The sequence below is a fragment of the Anopheles stephensi genome, chromosome X (genome assembly GCF_013141755.1).
Source record: "Anopheles stephensi strain Indian chromosome X, UCI_ANSTEP_V1.0, whole genome shotgun sequence".
Taxonomy (NCBI): domain Eukaryota; kingdom Metazoa; phylum Arthropoda; class Insecta; order Diptera; family Culicidae; genus Anopheles; species Anopheles stephensi.
In genome coordinates this window covers 13,040,012-13,058,906 of record NC_050201.1, presented here as the reverse complement: position 1 = coordinate 13,058,906, position 18,895 = coordinate 13,040,012, and the positions used below count along the sequence as shown (strand labels likewise).

General features: G+C 46.7%; 6 protein-coding genes across 12 annotated transcripts; 1 reads left to right on the top strand and 5 right to left on the bottom strand.

The window, feature by feature from the left end:
- Window positions 1–292: 292 nt before the first annotated feature.
- On the bottom strand, window positions 293–628 carry LOC118508506 (NADH dehydrogenase [ubiquinone] 1 beta subcomplex subunit 1). Its single transcript, XM_036048348.1, has one exon. It carries the CDS (start codon window positions 536–538, stop codon window positions 371–373), a length of 168 nt encoding a protein of 55 aa, XP_035904241.1. The 5' UTR covers window positions 539–628; the 3' UTR covers window positions 293–370.
- LOC118508499 lies at window positions 293–1,285 on the bottom strand. Its single transcript, XM_036048336.1, has 3 exons — window positions 1,248–1,285; window positions 900–1,001; window positions 293–749 (listed from the first exon to the last, which is right to left on the bottom strand). Exons 1-3 carry the CDS (start codon window positions 1,268–1,270, stop codon window positions 596–598), a joined length of 279 nt encoding a protein of 92 aa, XP_035904229.1. The 5' UTR covers window positions 1,271–1,285; the 3' UTR covers window positions 293–595.
- Window positions 1,066–3,014, top strand: LOC118508463 (syntaxin-16). Its single transcript, XM_036048271.1, has 5 exons — window positions 1,066–1,606; window positions 1,689–1,786; window positions 1,856–1,946; window positions 2,030–2,111; window positions 2,185–3,014. Exons 1-5 carry the CDS (start codon window positions 1,526–1,528, stop codon window positions 2,877–2,879), a joined length of 1,047 nt encoding a protein of 348 aa, XP_035904164.1. The 5' UTR covers window positions 1,066–1,525; the 3' UTR covers window positions 2,880–3,014.
- A 413-nt stretch (window positions 3,015–3,427) lies between these two features.
- LOC118508472 (cytochrome c oxidase subunit 6A, mitochondrial) lies at window positions 3,428–4,533 on the bottom strand. Of its 2 annotated transcripts, none has more exons than XM_036048284.1 (3): window positions 4,434–4,533; window positions 3,931–4,373; window positions 3,428–3,787 (listed from the first exon to the last, which is right to left on the bottom strand). In XM_036048284.1, exons 2-3 carry the CDS (start codon window positions 4,025–4,027, stop codon window positions 3,552–3,554), a joined length of 333 nt encoding a protein of 110 aa, XP_035904177.1. In that variant the 5' UTR covers window positions 4,028–4,373; window positions 4,434–4,533; the 3' UTR covers window positions 3,428–3,551. The 2 variants fall into 2 exon arrangements, with proteins under 2 accessions (XP_035904177.1, XP_035904186.1); XM_036048293.1 differs by having other exon boundaries at window positions 4,441–4,530.
- An 857-nt stretch (window positions 4,534–5,390) lies between these two features.
- LOC118508483 (small ubiquitin-related modifier 2-like) lies at window positions 5,391–7,874 on the bottom strand. 3 transcript variants are annotated; one of them, XM_036048324.1, is made up of 3 exons: window positions 7,716–7,874; window positions 6,442–6,561; window positions 5,391–6,347 (listed from the first exon to the last, which is right to left on the bottom strand). In XM_036048324.1, the coding sequence occupies exons 1-3, from the start codon at window positions 7,731–7,733 to the stop codon at window positions 6,216–6,218; spliced, it is 270 nt and encodes an 89-aa protein (XP_035904217.1). In that variant the 5' UTR covers window positions 7,734–7,874; the 3' UTR covers window positions 5,391–6,215. The 3 variants fall into 3 exon arrangements, with proteins under 3 accessions (XP_035904217.1, XP_035904197.1, XP_035904206.1); XM_036048304.1 differs by having other exon boundaries at window positions 6,442–6,582; window positions 7,385–7,856; XM_036048313.1 differs by having other exon boundaries at window positions 6,442–6,582; window positions 7,716–7,856.
- Window positions 7,875–9,158: 1,284 nt separating this feature from the next.
- On the bottom strand, window positions 9,159–14,723 carry LOC118508359 (glutathione hydrolase 1 proenzyme-like). Of its 4 annotated transcripts, none has more exons than XM_036048081.1 (10): window positions 14,398–14,723; window positions 11,619–11,864; window positions 11,142–11,552; window positions 10,878–11,078; window positions 10,573–10,819; window positions 10,364–10,508; window positions 10,253–10,298; window positions 9,953–10,193; window positions 9,762–9,875; window positions 9,159–9,703 (listed from the first exon to the last, which is right to left on the bottom strand). In XM_036048081.1, exons 1-10 carry the CDS (start codon window positions 14,493–14,495, stop codon window positions 9,557–9,559), a joined length of 1,896 nt encoding a protein of 631 aa, XP_035903974.1. In that variant the 5' UTR covers window positions 14,496–14,723; the 3' UTR covers window positions 9,159–9,556. The 4 variants fall into 4 exon arrangements, with proteins under 4 accessions (XP_035903974.1, XP_035903990.1, XP_035903981.1 ...); XM_036048097.1 differs by lacking the exon at window positions 14,398–14,723 and adding an exon at window positions 12,767–14,380; XM_036048088.1 differs by lacking the exon at window positions 14,398–14,723 and adding an exon at window positions 11,958–12,755.
- Between the last annotated feature and the right edge of the window lie 4,172 nt (window positions 14,724–18,895).

Genomic DNA, 18,895 nt, shown 5'->3' with positions numbered 1-18,895 from the left:
GTCATGCTAGTACAATGCTCTAGTTAGGTCTTATGCATATCTTCATGCAACCTACTTCCTTTCGACGACCTACGGAAGGAGAGAACTGATTGAAGTAATTCTGTCTCGATTCGAAGGAACATACCATGCTGCCAGTCGAACTGGTTCGGCGCTTTGCAGGGATGGAGGGCATATTTCTTTTCCTAGAATGTAGCACGCGCTAGCCTGATCGCTCCACATATTGTGACGCATCTGCAATGCATTAAACCTAAGCACTACTTTATACAGCTCAGAACAAAGCAACACAACCATCTAAGTTTTACGGATTCACATCATTATTGTATTTCGATTTTCGCTCTCTTTCTAAACGTGTGCTGCTGTACCGGTTGGCCTAAGGCCACGATGGTTTCTCGCCCTCCTTCAGCTGGCGGCCGTACAGTGCGCTCCGGTCACGGAACATCGTCATACGTTCCGTTTCCTTGGTGTCCAGAAACCAGCCGAGCCCGAACCCGAACATCGGCACCACACTCCACAGATACTGGCGGGTCAGTCCGAACATGTTGCGGTTGTGTTGATAGCGTTGCAGGGGGAGTGGGGTTGATAGCGTAGGGTCCGGTTACGCGTGATTAGTCTGCTGCTGGCTGTGCTCCAACCGTGCCTTCTTCCACTGCCGGGTGTAGCTGTAGTCGGCCGCAATCGAGCCAAACGCGAGCGCTGGAAAGATAATCACGACCTTGTAGCGGTTCCAGAAGCTGCGAATCATTGGCTGGCTGGTGATGGTCGCGATGGCGCGTCCGTTTGTGTTCCGAGTGTAGAATAGGACGATAAAGCAATGGACGGGCAAATGAATGAACCGAAAGGAATTTCACAATAGCTATGATTGTTTTTTTTAGCATGAAGTTAAGGCAATTTTTCCTTACCGCTTTCCAAAGTTGCACCGAATTATGTAAGTGTCAAATGGGTGAAGTGACGTTTCGGTATGGTTTGTTGTTGTTTCGCGTTTTGACAGCTGGAATGTGAATCTGGAAAAGTTGGCCAAAAAAAGGAAAAGATTTTTTTTTGCAAGTTTAATTACTATGTCTGTGCCTTTTTAGAACTCTTATAATTAAGGAAACAGTAACACTGATAGGTGAATAGACTTTAAAAGTTGTTTTATAAAATCTCATACAAAGATGACATTTGCACGTCTGTATGTATCAACAACAACAGAGCAGCTTCTAGGAAGGAAAGACGCTTCTACGGGGCTGTAATAAACGCCTTTTCCTTACTTTTCACACCATTTCCATACCATTCCAGAGCACAAATTAATGTTTAGGTATCATTGAACGCAAATTATTGGTATTTATTTTAGTAAGAAAAGGTCTCAAACGCTGACAGACGGTAGGCGTGCTGTCAGCCGTCAGCCAATATTATCGATCGCAATCAAAACAAAAACGCTAAAATACGTACGTAGCGAGCGCTAGAAAACTGTTGTGAAACAAACCCAATCGGCAGGAAAATCCATTTCCGGCGCGGAAGGAAAATTCTCCTGCCCAGCAGCATCATTATGTCCCATCGCAATTTGACCGAACTGTTTCACATGCTGCGGAACAATGCCGTACACAACCGGAACGTTGGGTATGAAAATGTAAGCATACATCCTTGTGGGGCGATCGGAACGAAAGCATATGTGGGTGGTAATTTGCGATTTTCCTCCTTTACCACCGTAGCACTCGGACAACGAAAATTTGCTTGAACCGGCTGGAAAATCGAGCGAGCAACCGCGCTGGATTGGAAAGTACGATGAAGCGAACTATTTACTGTTCAAGTAAGTTCCTTCTTTAACGATGTCTGTAGATAGCAGTAGGTAATGTGCGTTTTTGTTTCCGTACGGCAGAATAAGGGAGCGTATTAACGAGGTGAAAAAGCTTCAAACGGCTGAAGTACGTTCGGTGCTGAGCGATGAAAACACTACCAGCAGCAGTACGGTACGTATGCAATGTTTGGCCGACTTGCTCAACCTGCTTTAATCACTTGTTTCTCGTTCTTTCGGTGTTTTTCCTTTCAACAGACTGAGAACTATATGATGGAAATTAAGCAGCTAATTTGCCGGTGTCACGATAACATTAACTCGTTACGCCGTATGGATAATGGTAAGCGACCACGCACACAAGCCCATCCCGCTGCTGGCAACTAACACTCAACTATCGTTCCCATTTCCAACAGGACTGGAAGAAATTCTGTTAAAAAACATACAAAGGCACTGCCTTATAATGCTGCAGGGCTTAACGGAGCAGTACCGGCAGATGCAAGCACACAGGACGGCTCGTTCCCTGAAAGCGAACGATCCGACCGGAGGACTGTCCGGTGTGGCCGGCACCAGTGGCACCGGCACCTCCAGCAGCACCACTACAATCATTCGCAATCCCTCATCCGCCAATCCGGTCGATACGTTCGATAACTTTCTGCAGCTGGAATCGGATGGGCGTTCGGCGTCCGGCGCCGGTACGGTTGGCCCTGCGAGCTTCGACGATGATGGTGACGATCAGCAGCTGTTGGACGATTTCTTCCAGCTGCCCGCAACCGGGCTCACCATTAACCAGAAGCAGATAATGCTGATCCAGGCGGACAATACGAAGATGCTGAAGAGCCGGGAGGATGAGGTATTGCGGATGACCAACTCCATCACCGACCTGAACGTAATCTTTAAGGACATTTCGAAGTTGATACAGGAGCAGGGTACGATACTGGACCGGATCGATTATAATATTGAGTCGGCCCAGGTGCGCGTTAGCGATGGATTGCGCCAGCTGCAAAAGTCCGAATCGTACCAGCGCAAAAACCGGAAGATGCACTGCATCATGCTGCTCGCGTTTGCGATTATGTTTATGATAATATTGATCATTTTTACCAAACTGTAAGCATTCCGAGCATCCGACTGCGGTGGGTAGATGTTATTTATTGTTTTTTTTTTTTTGTATTATTGCGGGTGAAGTCTTATTTATGTTAATTACTATTATAACTTGACTATTAAATACATCTTTCTACGACCGGAAGTCACCTGATTTTGATCAATTGATATCATATTCGTATCACTTTTTTTTTAAATAAATGAAGCAGAATCCCAATAAAACGAGTTAAATTTGGTTGGTTCAAAGTCCCGAAAGAAAAAGGGAGGACTCTTGAAGGATTAGGTTAAAACGACTCTCCAACGAACCTTGATAAGCTCCCTTCCTTTGCGACGATAATGCATGGTTCGGTAAGGATGTCCAGGGAGAGCCTGGGCTCTGCAATAGTAATACGCGATTTTGATACAAATTTTGCAATCCTGTTGATAGAGTTCGGACCGGAAACTGGTCCCTATTGTAACAACAGATTGTGTCCGGATGATTGTTGTTGCATCCATCCAGAGAAACCTTCAATTATGTAATTTATCCGTATCCGAATAAAACACTCGCATCAAACGCGCTTGTAGGTTCGAATCGTACTCGGTCGCAGAATTTATTTAAACAACACTATTTTGCCAGCTGGAAATAAGACGGTAGGGCACACCACCCGTAGATGGAAACGTCCGTGCCGTGTCGGCTGCTCTCTTAGTGCTCGTAGCCGTCCGGCAGCGCGTTGGTGTGCGGGTTGTGGAACAGGCTCTTGTTGCCCTCGCCCCACGGGAAACGCTTGTTACGGATGCGCAGATGCTCGTACTTGATGAACTCCGGCTGCGGGTGTCCGTGCTCCTCCTGGTGCTTCAGGTAAGCGTTCAGCATGCACAGACCGACGGCTGGCATGGCCACGAAGAACGACAGCTTCTTCCACACCTTATAGCCACCGGCTTGAAAAAAGAAGTGAACGGAACCGGAAGAAAAGGATAAGTTTCGCGGATCAGGATAAAATCCAGCTCGGTCGGTCGGGGGTCGGATATTATGTAAGCAGCAATGGTGGTAGCGCCAAGCTGCAGCAGCGAGAAAAGCTTACCTTCATGGCCGGCCACAGCAGACGGGCCACCGACCTGGGCATTGCGGGCGATTGATTGCGAGATGGAACGGCGCAGAATGTGCGAAACCAGCGACATGATTGTTGGGATTGGGGTAGTTTCGGCTCACGAAATGGTTCCGCTTATGGGCTGACGGCAAATCCACACTGCCTTTGTAATCACACGAAAACCTGCAAAAATTTGCTCACCACAGGAAAGATGAAGCTTTGACAGCTGTTTTGACGTGCGTGATGGGGAAGAGGAAGAAAACATAAACTTCAGAACGTCACAGCTGGCAAGGCGCAGGCTGACAGCTTCGACCGTTTGCCGTCAGATGACGCCATACGCTTCAGGGAGAATGTTTGTATGGGCGGATTGTGGGAAAACAATCAACAATTTTATCAACTTTTATTTCTTATTCCTGGATGACGTCGGGGAAAATTAACTGAAAATTCAATGAAATCAGATGGGAATTAATTTAGCTTCTATTTATACCGCTGCTTACCATGTACCGGTGATCGCTGGTTGCGGTGCCGGCTGCCGGAATGAATGAACCGGCATCACATCCCACTCGGATGCTGCCTCCTTGCTGCGGAATAAACAAAGTAAAGGGTGCCCGAAAATGCCGGTCAAAACTGATACTCCCTTTGTTTTGCTAACAAGGATCTTCCACAGTTAACTGAATCCCACTGTTCCGGGATAACCAGCTGGACCGGATCTTCCACTCATTGGGGATAGAAGCGATAATTCCTTGTCACCATCTATTGGAACAACCGCTAGGGAGACCAGAATTAGGACACACAATACACACAGTTTCCAGGAATAATATTACTAACCTTCACCGAGGAAGATAGACCCTCTAACTTTCCTGGCCGTTTCGGACCGTACACAATCGGATCGGTTCATCCTATCAAAAGCAGAACGACATCAGGGAAGCTAGTTTTCTGGAGGGCTCAAATCTCTCGAGTTTAGATTTGTATGCTGGAAAAGTGAGTGAGCGAGTGAATCGAATCCGGCAAGCAAATGTACGGGTTCCAGTCACTACGACCGAGACTTATATTATGCTATGACGCTACATATATATCCGGCATAGTGTTTTTCATCAACACATGGAATGAATGAATAAAACCAGGAAGAGTGAGTCAAATCCTAACGGTCGCTCTTTTCTTCCTTCTTGGCACTACATCTCTAAAGGTCTCGGTTTACCATTTTTGCCCCGGTCCTGCCGTATTAAGACCGGCGCTATTATCGCCTCGACCATCGGATCGCTCCTCCTTTACTCCTTTTCTAAATCAAATAATTGAGCATTCTCCTCTCTACTCACGAGCTCTTACTGCCGTGGATATGACCCGCCTTAGGAGCGAATCGACGCATCCTTAAACCATTTCAACTCTATATTCTGTTTATTGATATAAGCTCACTCTGCTCTGCTCGCTCACAGCACAGAAGAAACACCTTTCGCTTTTGCCCTTTAACTTCGCCTTTTATTATTTCTCTGTCACATACATTTTCCATACAGTGAAGGTTCGATCTATTGATTTAAATGCATGATGTGCCCTTCCCTCGAATTCTGCATTCCGCACCCTGACCATTCTCTAACCCATACCCTTTTCATCTTCACAAATATGTTACATCTATCCTTCGAGTGGCTGGGCTACTCTCTCTTTGTCGCTCTCTTCGCGTGAATTGTTGCACGGTTCATACTATTCGGTAAATTGATCAGTGATGGTGTTGTTGACCGTTAAACTTCTTCTTTCTCTTCCTATTTGGTATTAGCTTGTTACAACGTAAGTGGTGGTACAAAAACGCTCCTAGATTTTTTGCTTAATACCGAAACAGGGATCAGAGTCGTACACTAGCGACAGACGCAAATATATCCGTTGCTAAGAGCACAGATAAGTCATTACTACTCCCCTACTTCTGCCCAACAGTGAGGCTTGCGTCAATTAATCCTCCTATCCCTCTCGCGTTTGTACTAAAATCCGCCAACTGAACAAGCGCGCGCGCGCTCGGCCGCAAACGAAACGAAACAAAAGAAAAGCAAAAAGGGGCAAACAAGTTTTTCCTCTCATTTTTCCTTATAAACAACGAATGGAATTTTAAATCAGAAAAAGGCTCCTTCTTCTCTACTACCGGCGCAGTGAGCCCCGCCACCGGTTCAAGTAATAATAAGGAAAAAAAAAACTTAATCCTAATAACGTCCACCCACGCTCCCGCGGAAAGAGGGCGGCCCCTCCTTCCAGCCGCTTCTTCTATACATTGTTTAAATAATGGAGAGATCCCCCGCCTAAGCGCCGCCGGTCTGTTGCTGGTATACCTCGATGGTGTCGCCTTCCTCCATCTCGAGGGTAGTGGGCGTATCGTTCTCGTTAATCGGTTGACCGTCGAACCGGAAGCGAACCACCTGCATCGACAAACCCTGTAAAGTAGCCGAGAGTGTGCACGGTATGGAGAGAGGTTTGAATTAGAGAAAAATTGTTAGATAGCAAAACCAAGGTTTAGTCGCTACTTACCGCACGATCGCAGTACGCGTTCATCAGCTTGCGCAGTGGTGTATGTTTTTTAATTTTAAACTGAACCACCGCATTGTCCTGTCCCAGGACCTTCAGATTGATATGCTCGGTTTCGGAACCCTTGCGTTTTTTATTTTCCGACTGCACATACGGGTTTTTTTTTGAAGATGGTTGTTGAAGCCGATGATGATGTTGCGATGTAGCATTGAAAAACACATTCGTATATTAGTAAAATACTTACAAAAGTAATAAAAACCAAGTAACCAATGAACAAATAATGAGACGCCACAAAAGAGACAAATGTAATGTTTGCTGTTAGTTCTATACAATCTTATGACTAACTTACGCGTACAGTGCTACAAACTTTGTTACACCCACAAGCAGTTACAAACGCGAGGGGACATGCTCGTTCATGTTCGTATTCAAACAACACACGAATGATACATAAGTCCCCACTCCCGCTACTGTTTGGTTCGACTCCGAACGAACAAAAAGCTAACCTTACTTTTCTTAGCAAAATGTTACATTTACCGTGCAGAGTAGATTGGTGAGAAGGTATTCTAGTTTCCAAGAAGATGCGGTGCTAGAGAAAAAGCTACATACAAACGCAGGACAAAAAAAAGGACGCAAGACAAAAAAAAAGGACGCAGAACAGAAGCACAAACTGTTGCGATGGTGGTGTCTCCCCGCGCAAAGGCTGCTATTCCTTCGTTTCCGGGAAACACAAGCAAAATGAAGATGGGTGTGAGAGTAGAGTAGAAAAAAAGTAGTGGAGAAGGATGTTACTGAAGACAAAACAACGAGATAAACGTTCACAACGTAAACTATATTCTAATGATACATTTACAAAACCGGCAAACCAAACTTGATAAAACTAAAATGGCTATTAGTCATGATAGTATGCTATACATTATCCACTAGAAGTAAAAAACAGCGGACTTACCGCGCGAGCGATCAAAAGGCCCGGCATTTTGTAGCAATGGCGGGCGGTTTTCGTAGAGGAAGGTTTGAGCGGGTTTCAACAAAGTGTTGGTAGGGAGTGGGAAGGTAGGTTGATGGAGGTGGGGAAGGGGGTACGGATAGTGAGAAGAACACACGCCGCGCAATGACGCCCGGGAAAATGGCAATAACGCAATAAAAAGAGAGAATCAAATTGGTGGCGAGTACGCAATTACGCAGTATCGCACGATTAATATATCTATTTTCCACTAAAACACAAGGGCTGCTTTCCCGAAATCCCTGCCCACGCCGGTTGTTGCCACCCGGTAATTTACCTTTTTCTCGTCAGCCATTTTTCTGCGCGTTGATGAAAGGAGTCGCAGTGATACGTTGGGAACAAAAGAGGAGACTGCACAAGAGAGCACACGCGTTCTAACACGTCCGACGCTACCGAAAGCAAGAATTAGAATGAAAATTAAGCGGGGAAACCGGCGATGACAGCGCTGTCATTGGCAGTTTGACGTTTTGTTTTTCTATGGGCCAATTTTGGAGCACGATGGACGGTCAAGGTTTATCGATGCGATCATGTAAATGTAAATATGAATGTAAGAAAAGGAAAAAGTGGTTGTAAGCTTTTGAATGGTGGGAAAACAAACGCGATAATTTTTGCTCTGCTTTTTTATTTATTTCGAATGAGTTGCAGTTGAATTTTACTGAATAGTTTCGTTTTGTTGTTCGCATGCGGAATCGCCGCGTTGTGCTTAGCTCGTATTTATCAACCTTGGTCTTGATGGATAATTTGTGTCCCAAAGAAAGCGCAGTTTGAACAACGATTTTGTGCTCCAAAGGTCGAACGTAAACATTACCACAGTTCAACTGTTTTTCGATCTGATTTCTTTAAACCATTTTTTGCATCAATTAATTCTTTACTAATGACGCTTGTGGGACAAGTACATTGAGCAGATCAGGGCCTTTGGAGACCGCAGGCGCCATGGATGCTGCGGGTCCCCTTGTCAAATCGAATCGGTTGATCGGCGGTGGGCTTTCAGAAGTTCAGGGTCAAGTTCGAGGTCCTATCAGATTTAATTTACTAAGCTACATTCTATGGGACCCTTTCGACGAGGCCCATGCCTCGCACAAGTTCGGTTAGCAGATCTTCAATCTCGAAAATCGAGCTCCTTATTTTCATTCCGCTTAAAGGTGCTTGATACGTCACCGGACGGAGGGAGATACTGGACCGGAGTCTTGCGCTAACTATGCTAATGGAGGTGTCCGTTTGGCATTCGCCGTCCGTCAGGGACGCACACAGCATACCCTGGTCGACAGATACGTAGGACTGACAATCCAGTTATGGATACAATTAGGGTAATGAAATTCAGTTATAACAGGTCAAAGGAGCTCTTTAGGTTGTAGGATCAAAAATCCTGGCTGTGGGCTATACCGGTAGGATACAAAGGTTGAGACATAATATGGACGTAAAGAGGACGCCAGACTCACCACTCGTCCGCTCGTGCTCGTCAGCGACCCGTTTGACAAGAGGTCTAGAAGAACAAAGCGATTTGATCGGCTGGATCAAATGGACTCGAATCTGTCGGAGACTGGGTGCAGCTCTGGACCAAGCTTTCTGGAAAAGTATTGAAGACCTGGCCAGATCCAAATCCAAGACCATAAATCGTAATGCAAAGCAGATTCTGGAACGACGGAGCTGTGCACCAGTCTTGTATGCGGCAGTCGGGCTCTAGATCGATATCGATAGATAGATCTGTACTGAAAGTAACTATTTTAAACACACTGTTTTTATTGATTGTGTCTTCTGTCGCCCGTTCACAACATCATATTGCACGAAATATTACACTATCTAGCTAGCACCAGGAGATAGACGCTGAACAGCGCTTTCCGTTTTTTGTTTACGAGTTAAAGTTGGCTTTAAATGCTTTGGTTATTTTCTTTTTTTACAATGTAAACGAATGCTTTTGTAACCCGTGAGTTTATGTACTAGTATTACAGCTATATTAAGGCTCGCCCTCTCGCATCGCGAGTGTTGGGCGATGTCTTTCCTATGGCCGCCGTACGTAGTGGCGGTCACGTTTTCATACTGCACGGCTTTGGCAGCAAAACCTCTCTCTCTCTCTCTCTCTCTCTCTCTCTCTCTCTCTCTCTCACTCTCTGTCTCTGGCTAGAATCCGGCCACATCACCACCCTTCCGGAAGTCAGCGTTGGCGTACACGCCGGATGCATTCTGGGCGATGGCACAGATGATGGAACCACGCTCCCGGTAGCGCATCGTTCGATGTCCTTTGCGCTGCAGTCCCTTCACGATGAGCTAAAATAGTGCCAATTCCAAATAAGTACAGGTCCGAGGACAGTAATGATTCACTTACATCCAGATTGCCGTACTCGTACTGTACCGCCATCGGCATCAGTTGATGGTGAAATCGGGGCGCATCGATCGCTTCCTTGATGTCGTACCCAAACCATAGTACGCGCATTATCGTCTACGAACAGGGGAGGACACAAACATTGGGATATAAATACTTCCCGTGAAGGAGAATATACAATCGCCCAAACATACCAGTGCGACGGCTGTGGTAATTTTCGTTCCACCGGCAGCACCAACTACCAGCTTGACGTTGTGCTCCGGATCCGTCACAATCGTCGGTGACATCGAGGACAGTGCTCGCTTGTGCGGTCGAATGAAGTTTGCTTTCGAGCCCGGCAGTCCGAAGTAGTTGAGTAGGCCGGGCGATGAAAAATCATCCATACCACTGTTCACGATGATGCCGGTACGATGTCCCATCAGGCCTGCACCGAAGCTACAAAATGAAGAGTTGTTAAGAGCGCGGGACTATGTGTAGACGTTGCAGACGCTTACTAAAAGTTCACCGAGCTGGTCACCGATACTGCATCTCCGGATGGGGCTGTTGTGAGTGTGCATAGGAGAGGTTAGGCGTGAGCGTTTAGGTTAGCTACAACCGTCGCTTACCTAGCACCGAAATGTGTGCCGTGCCGTCATTGTTGGGCGTGAAGAAGTAACCATCGTAGTCGGTCGGTTCCGTCCGTGTGAGTGCGTCTTCGATACGCTTTCTTATGGCTTCCGCGTATTCAACCGAGGTGAGATTGGCTGTAAGCTGTAGGTTAGGAGCATTCGCGTTAGTCCATCTTCAGTTCATTCCAAGGGTCACCTCAGCCTACCTCAGCTACATCGACGAACGAAGGATCTCCAATTTCCGTCCGTTTGCCGTACGCAAACTTGAATGCCTCCACGATGCGGTGCACCGTCCGGATGGTATCCTCGATGCTGCGTGCATCATCCGGCTGAAAGTGATACCCTTTGAGAATGTTCATGATGAACCCAAGCAGGACACCGCTTGCCGGTGGCGGTACCACGTACATCGTGTCCCCGTCCAGATCAATCGGTATGGATTCATTCCAGCGGACGCTATGGAGGAGGAAGAAATTATTACTATTAAACTACGGCAGGAGAATAGATGGCTTACTTATAGCTCCGGAGATCATCCATCGTAATGATGCTACCCATGTCCTGCAGATCCGCCGCAAACTCGTTCGCCAACGTGCCCTGGTACAGTGTGTCACCACCCTCGACCGCTATTCGATCGAGTGTGTCACAAAGTTTCGTTGGCCGTATCATGTCACCCTGCAGCTTCCGCCGACCGGTTGCTGGATCGGTGAAAAGCTCTCTGTTTGGTGGGGAAAACCGAATGTTAATACACCACCAGCATTGAGCCTACGCGCCCTCTTACCTAATCTGTTCATCAGCAAGTGCTTTGGAGTTGAAGGATAGGGAATCCTGCATGTGCTTGGAGATCGGAATACCACGGCGGCACAGTTCCTGCGTCGGACGTAACACTTCGGCCCAGCTGAGCTGCCCGAAACGCTGATGTGCTTCCCAGTAGCCCTTTAGCTCACCAGGTACCGCCAACGACAGGGGACCTTCGTTCGTCGTACGTGGATCGTGCAGGTGCATATCTTCCGTTGCTTGGCCGGCTGCTATTTCGCGTGCATCCATCGTGTAGGCTCGACGTTCCTCGCGCCGGTAAATGTTCATCACGAAGCCACCACCTAAACCCATCGACTGGAGGTTGGTAAGCCCGGCACAGAACATCGTACCGATGGTGGCATCAACTGCCGATCCGTTCCGTTTCAGCAGATCCCTATAAACAGAACAGCGAGTTATGGTGTACCGTGACCGTGTATGTGTTTGCATGTGACGACCTTACCGACCAATTTTACTGCAAATGTCCGAATCCGAGCAGATGGCCGCCGTTTCGTACATGTGAAGCGTTGAGTAGGACAGCTTGACCGTGAGATCGGTATGGCCCGGATCCGGCGGTATAAGGGCGTCGGATGTTCCATGGTGAGGTGCCGTCTGCTGCGTACTGACACCGATGTCGTACAGGTACGGTCGGAACCAGTACAGTAGAACCGCCACAAGCGGTACATGGAAGTAAAGCACTAGCGTACGGCTGTGAAGAAGAAGATACAGACGACGTTAGCCTCCGGGAGTCGCACAGTCACACATTCACAGCCGGTGACTGTGTATCAATTAACATATGCACCATCGATTGTCCATGTGGAGATACGGCATCGTGCGCTACCGTTTATCGAACCGGAACATCTTCAGCACTACCCGACGGAAGGCACTGTACACAGTTGGATCGGTACCCACCAGTCCGGTGTGAACCACACTTGACACAGGGCAAGCACATCTCTACCTCCTCCAGAGCCGACAGTCGGCAACTCTCGGTCGGTCGGTTCGTCGTGGTTCAATCCACCTGCACGAAACGCGGCCGATGTGTCGTGCGCATGCTCTTGCCGTGCTGGAGTTCAAACGCGAAATTTGATACATTGCCCACCCGACTGCACCAAGCGGTCGATTTTCCTGGATACTATAGGAACCGAAACAACGCACACACAAGCCGGCGCACGGGGTAAACACAATCGCCTCGACACGTGAGAGCTATTCTACGAACTACATGAGGCAGGTGGTACACAACGCAGGACTCCGAAAAAGATATCAAGATGTCACCAGCATAAAAGTTAATGATAGAGAGAGAGAGAGAGAGAGAGCGACAGAAGAAGAAAAGCAGGCGGGATAGCGATAGAATGGTCCCCCGTGCATAGAACACCGGAAGCCGGGTGTGTGTTCTGGAAGATGGAACAGACCCTAAGCTTATTGATCCTGGCTGACGATATGATGATGCCCTGCGGCGTCGTACTGCTTTAACGTATCACCGGATGCGGTGAGCTTTTTGGCCTAACTGGTGCTGGTTCCCGGGTTTTGATTGCACACGTGATGAATGTTGAATGGAGGTGAGGTTTCGCTTTGATTGCGGTTACAGACAGCTCGATGAAGCTAATACCTTACCAGTTGATCGTCATGATTTTCCTGGCGGGATTTCTTCGGGACACTTTCGGCGGTTTGGACGGGGGTATATGTGTGTGTGTGTTTGATGGAGATGAAGCACACTAGCACAAGGGCACCATGATGTAGGGCAGGGATGAATATAACTTCAACTTCAACTAAAGCATATGTTGAGCTCTGGAGTCGACACAACACTACAAGTCCTGCATAGGAACCAGGAACACCGATCACCAACTTCACAAGCCGGAACTTGGTTTTGGGAAGACAAACGCGCGCGCGCTCGTTGAAAGGAACTTCCGATAGTGTACTGGTGAATGAATGAACTTTCAGCACACCGTCGCACCGTTTGCTGAGGCTCCGTGCTAGGCTCTGACAAGCGTTACCGGATCGGATGCTCTCTTCTCTACGCTTTTTTGGCAAGGTTGCCCCGTGTTGCGATCGCTAATCAGTGATCACTCGCCGCTCTATCGCATTCTCTTCAATCCACGTGCTCTGCCGCAACTAGTCCGCGGACTCCGGTCTAGCAGAGACTCCCGGTACGGCGCGTTCTATCGCACTGTTCGGTCGACCTTTTTTTTTTTTTGGGGTGGGAACGATATTTTTGTTTCCCCTCTGCCTTACCAGCTTCTTCAGGGTGCGTCTGGTACGCCATGCTATTACGCGGCTATTCGATTTCGATTTTATTTTCGGTTGGTGGTGTTGTGTAATGCACCGTCGGCGTTGTCGCATCCACGGTGAACGCACGGCGCACCGTATGTCCAGGTCATTTCTGTTTTTTTTTTGTTGCATGGCAGCGGCCTTCCTAGAGGACCACGCTCACATGGTGTTTTCCGTCATTTTCATGACCTAATTCGTACGGTTTTGTGGGGTTGTTTTTGTGCGCGTTGCGCGATTTGGAGGTTTATCTACAGGCGGGCGGTTGGTGAGGAAACCCTGCTAACGGGTAGACATCGTCGGACACGATCTTACTAACGCTGCGAGGGGTTGCTGAAGCACGAGCGTGAAGATACCAGAAGTCTATGTGTGCTGGGTTACGGTCGAGGCCGCTCAAGGTATTAGTCAAACTGAAACAAACCTCATGCCGTGATAAGAGGCCGCCCATTGAGGTTTTTGGAGGGGGATTTTTTGTTATTGTTGGGGTGTTACTGGTTTTTGTTTGTCTTACTACGTTTTGAAACGGGAATCTAGAGAGTATGGAACTATTTTTGACTGCCGCGAGTGATAACAGTGATCTAGAAGATTCTGGATGTTTTCGAAACCATGCAACATTCGGCCAAATTCCAGAGATGTTGTGAACTTCTTATGACGCTCTCTTGAAGTACTCAGACATTTTGTTGTTGTTGAGAGTGACTTTAAGTCACACGCACAGTTTGCAGACCTAACACATCACTGTGAAGCATCGCAATGGGACCGATCACACCGCCATATTGAACAGGTAAATATGATCTCCACACGGTCAAGGTGAGAAACCCAACGTTCTCTCGATCATTGCAAAGTTTTCGTTTGCACTTATCGAACAACTCCACTTCGCCATCTTCCCAGGTCCTCTGTCCGTTTACTGCCTGCCGCCAGAAATGCAAGGTTTCGTCCATGTTTTTGCTTACACGGCTATTGACGATGATATTTTTATTCACCTCCAACTCCGACCGGTCCCGACGACGCAGCACGCTTCCGGCGCGTGCATAATTGAGCATCCGGGTGGCTGTGGACGCACCACGCTTCTCACAACCATTCCGTTCTCGGATGTGGAATTCTAAAAATGAACACCAAACCCAGTTACCCATTTGTCACATTATTGCACTTCCGCTTTCCAGGAATGCGTCGCCGTTGTGGTTTCGTACCACATCAAACGGCCTTTGCGAGAAGATGGATAACGGAGTATTGTTGGTCTACTACGGTTTGATTGCATTCGCCAGCACTATTTAGCGGAGGTCCATCTGTGGTGCAAAAGTTGATTAAACCTCGGTGCTGCGGTCTTTTTCTCTCTCTCTCACACACACACACACACTCTTTTATCCTTATCTGTTTAAGGAGTAAAGCGTTGTCGGGAGGAACTGCATCGGCGAACACTTCCGGCGGCGACGATGAGTGTGCGGCGGACTAAAAATAGACACAACTTCCTGTTGTAGTGTGGCGTTTCCCGTAGCCACGAGCGAGATTGACACAAGCGCCGGTTGTGGTGTACGGCAGACGCGGAAAAGTCTGACTCGTACCACTTCCGATTAAATTTCTATTTCATTCTGAAGCTTTTTCGCTGGCGGACAGACGTGTAAGCTGTGGATGGCTGTGGAGGAAGTAAATTACTTTACAACTTTCTCGTGCCCGTATATACCGTATATTCATCAGAGACCAGTGGTTAACATTGTCTGTACCCTACGTACAGACTGCATGAATCACATCCATGTAATGACGTGGAGTTCTATTCGCCGTAACCAGTGCGAGAATTTGTTTTTATCTCCCCAATGGTTCACATCACACACCCAGACAGAAAAAAGGCACACAATAATCTCCCACCGAGTGGCGCGCGGAATGAACCTGTTGACATCGGGGTTCTTTTTTTCCTACTCCCTCGTTCCGAGTGTTTCAAGAGTTTGCTTGATGATCTTTTTAAATGTCCAATGCTTATACACTAGTGGAAGTGAGTATAGGTGGAGTTCTATTCGATGCCTATTTCATAAGAATATTTACTAGAGTTCTTACCTACTTGGGAAGATCTGATCACCAAGGCACTTGCGGGTCATCTGGTATATACTATCAGAAGACTGACTATTCTACGGTTATTATCAAGTCAAGGCAGCAGGTCATGGGATGGCAAAATCTCTAGAGGTTGTAGAGCTAAATAGGAATAGAAATTCTCCGCAGTCTTGACCTACTGTCAGGAATGCTCGATTCTGCTACCGAAGGTTTAATGCCGTCGTCTATCAGTCGACGCGAACGCCTGCTGCCCATTCTATATCGTATGTGGATAGCCTAAAAAGACTTTAAGGGATGGATCGTCCGGTATTAATTTAATGACATGATCAGTACACCGGATCCTAGCGAGTCTCACTTGCTGCTGGATGGGACGGTGATTGTACAGCTCATGGAGCTCGGTATTGTAGCAGCTCCTTTATTAACCTTCCACTCTGTAGACAATCCTTCTGTGGATTTTTCTCTCGATGGCAACTGAAAAGAATTCTTCAGTTTTGGACAGAATCCATGTTTCAGAGGTAATTGTGAGTAATTCTTATTCTTCTTTCTTGGCCTAACGATCACTAAGGCTTACTAGACTTATTGATACCGCATAGTTGGATAGTCAGTATTGGGAGGACAGCCCAGATGGGATCCTGCTGTGTGAAGACCGGCGCCGCTATCACATCTACTACCGGGCAACCCTTGAGTAATGTGATTAATTATCTCCTTGATGAAATGTACTCCATATGATGAACAGCCATTGCCTCTATTAGATTTACTGGCTTGTTTTGTTGTAGAGACACTTTAACACGTTCAGACCCATACTCACCAGTATTGACTATCACCGAGGACGTTGCATGACGCGGTACTTCTCACAGTCGTTTGACCCATCAATTATTTTGGACTGCCTGGAAGATTCTGACTCCTTAATTCGCATTATTTCTAGACTGATAAGCTGCAATAGAAAGAATATTTGGAGGCTACTGGAAAACATATTTTAAAAATTATTTGAATTATCAGAACAATGATAATGTATCAACTAAGTTGAGAACGTTGACTCGTGAACGATGAATCGTGCCCTCATACTTATTCTCACCACTGTACCGACACGTTCATTTTCTTTTTTTGTTGTTTTTGTTGGTTTGTTTGTAATATAGTAAACCAGTTGTAAATGCCTCCACTGGTATGGCTAAATGCAACGAAACTGCATGAACAGTAAGGTATGAGGTTTAATAAAGCGACCGAGCAGACAATCCGAGCATAATTATGCAGTGTCGAGTGGTATTTTGTTCAAGTGGAGAAGCCCCATCCGTATGGGGGCTTTTTACTCGTAACAGTGACCTTCAGCCTGTTGCGGGTGTGGCGCGAAAGAGAGCGAGAGTGAGCGGGAGAGAGAGAGAGAGGCACTGCCAAACAATGTTTACTACCATACACACATATACACTTGCCGGTATGGGCGACGCGGCGGACTAAAATAATCGACTAAAGCTTTAAAGTCCTTCGCCGTGTGAAAGGACGAATGTTTGCAGAGCGGCGAATAGGGACGTAACAGGTGAGAGAGAGAGAGAGAGAGAGAGAAAGGGAGAGAGAATTTGTGTATAAAAAGTGAAGGAGAACCATTACATATTTATAACCGATGGTTTGTAATAGTTAACTTCCCTTCCTCTGTTCTTCACCTCTTCTCGCTTTTCCTTTCTCGCACTCTCGTACACACTCTTCCTTTCGCTCGATCGATTGAGTATCCTCACGCATCCGTTTGATACTTGCATTTTTACTTGGGAGTCGTCCATAAATTACGTAACGCTCGAGGGAGTAGTGGAAGGTGTAATAGAGGTAATTTCGTAGCAAAAACTGGCTAAAGTCTGAATAGATGCCCCACTCCCCCACTCACGGGCACTCATTTTTGCTACTGAGTTACCTTAAATTTAGGTAAAAGTAAAACAAAAATGTGAAAAATTGTTTTAATAAATAATGAAAAAGATACCCTTTTGCGTAACTCACTTGTAAAAATGAGTGTCCGTGAATGGGGGTGGGGGTGGGGGGGGGGGGGCATCTATTCAGACTTTTGCCAAATTTTTTAAGCCAACCTCAGATTTCAAGACTTTATTTTATCGGTCTGTGGTCATGAGGGCTCAGTAAAAGCTGGGAAAATTCGAACATCATTTTTTTCGACAGTCTCGTCCTTCGTGCTACAGGCGAGCAGCTAAAGCTCGTCATTGTAGTGGCTACTCCATTGGGTTTGGACATACAAGCCAAAAATCCTACTGAATATTTTAATTTTAAAACCCGACAAGGAGAAATTTTTGGGTTTCGGTCATAGCCCATATCTCAGAAGCGAATGAATAGGACAGGATTTAAAAATATTCTGTACAGTCCGTTTCTTCTGGTAATTCAGGTTATTTCCAAGTGTCTTCTGGTAATTAAGCATCAGTAGTTGGCAAGCACCCTTGTACCCATCTATGTTGTTGTTAGTGCTGACTTTTGACAAAAGATATACGAAGTTTTGGATGACTTCAAAGTTGTGGTCACCTATCTGTACATCAGTGTTTGTTTCTATCGGCCCTGCTGGTGCCACCATCATATTGATTTTTGTCTCCATAATCTCCATCCCGTGGATTCGTTCCATCTGCCCACTCTTTTGGTGGAGCTCTGCTATATTGGAGAGTCAAAAGCAATGAAGCCTATGTCATCAGCTTATGCCGCGTTCTGGATTGACTTATAGAAAATGGTCACCGAAGCTTCCATTTGCAAGACTTCAAGATTTCCAAGAAGGTGTTCTCCAGTTTCTTCTACCGCCAGATCGAAAAGAAAATAGGTCCGCTCAGCTCCCAGGCGCTGAGCCTTGGTGATTGCAAAGAGCCATAATAACTATCCATCTACCTTCATCTGACATGTGATTCTGGTCATTGTCATTCGTATAATGTCCTAGTCTACCTTGCCAGGACTCCATCAGAAATTCCTTTTTTTCTCGTTACACAATTTATGGATGTCTCTTCCCAACGCACCATCGTTATCCACCTTCATCTGCTACGAAAAAGTGGATACCCCATGTGCTGTGTGTGTGTGCTTTCTTCCCGATGTTCATTTTCTGTGTGGCCCCCAAAAAAACACACGCTCGCAAGGACCAACTCAGTAATAATTGATATCCGCTGCAGTCCCGTATCCTTCTTTCTTTCGGCTTGTTTTCCATTTTCCCAAACACAACACACACACAAACACACATGCTGAATCACCTGAACGTTGGCACACACCTACACACTCGTGTGCTACGAGAGCGGAAGGATGGCAAACTTGGACTTAAAACAATTATACGGCGGGCTTCCGGAATGCCCTTTTGCGTTACGGGTTTGACCAGGGTTTGCGTTACGGGTTTGACCAGAGGTTTTGCGGGTGGAAACCCCATGAATAATGAACGCTAATGTGAGGCACGAAGCTGCTAAGGCTTCACTCATCCACACC

Bases quoted from the DNA above. Each gene is read 5' to 3' on its own strand.
- LOC118508506 (XM_036048348.1), bottom strand. From the start codon at position 538: ATGTTCGGACTGACCCGCCAGTATCTGTGGAGTGTGGTGCCGATGTTC.
- LOC118508499 (XM_036048336.1), bottom strand. From the start codon at position 1,270: ATGGTATGGAAATGGTGTGAAAA. The intron at 1,002-1,247 runs GTAAGGAAAAGG...CAACTTTTCCAG, and splicing joins GTATGGAAATGGTGTGAAAA to ATTCACATTCCAGCTGTCAA. The intron at 750-899 runs GTAAGGAAAAAT...GACCATCACCAG, and splicing joins CGGTGCAACTTTGGAAAGCG to CCAGCCAATGATTCGCAGCT.
- LOC118508463 (XM_036048271.1), top strand. From the start codon at position 1,526: ATGTCCCATCGCAATTTGACCGAACTGTTTCACATGCTGCGGAACAAT. The intron at 1,607-1,688 runs GTAAGCATACAT...TTACCACCGTAG, and splicing joins GGAACGTTGGGTATGAAAAT to CACTCGGACAACGAAAATTT. The intron at 2,112-2,184 runs GTAAGCGACCAC...CATTTCCAACAG, and splicing joins GTTACGCCGTATGGATAATG to GACTGGAAGAAATTCTGTTA.
- LOC118508472 (XM_036048284.1), bottom strand. From the start codon at position 4,027: ATGTCGCTGGTTTCGCACATTCTGCGCCGTTCCATCTCGCAATCAATC. The intron at 3,788-3,930 runs GTAAGCTTTTCT...TCTTTTTTCAAG, and splicing joins TGCTGTGGCCGGCCATGAAG to CCGGTGGCTATAAGGTGTGG.
- LOC118508483 (XM_036048304.1), bottom strand. From the start codon at position 7,411: ATGCCGGGCCTTTTGATCGCTCGCGCG. The intron at 6,583-7,384 runs GTAAGTCCGCTG...CCGTATGTGCAG, and splicing joins GCCTTTTGATCGCTCGCGCG to TCGGAAAATAAAAAACGCAA. The intron at 6,348-6,441 runs GTAAGTAGCGAC...GCTACTTTACAG, and splicing joins ACGCGTACTGCGATCGTGCG to GGTTTGTCGATGCAGGTGGT.
- LOC118508359 (XM_036048081.1), bottom strand. From the start codon at position 14,495: ATGGTTGTGAGAAGCGTGGTGCGTCCACAGCCACCCGGATGCTCAATT. The intron at 10,820-10,877 runs GTAAGCCATCTA...CCTCCTCCATAG, and splicing joins GATGATCTCCGGAGCTATAA to CGTCCGCTGGAATGAATCCA. The intron at 10,509-10,572 runs GTAGGCTGAGGT...CCTAACCTACAG, and splicing joins CGTTCGTCGATGTAGCTGAG to CTTACAGCCAATCTCACCTC.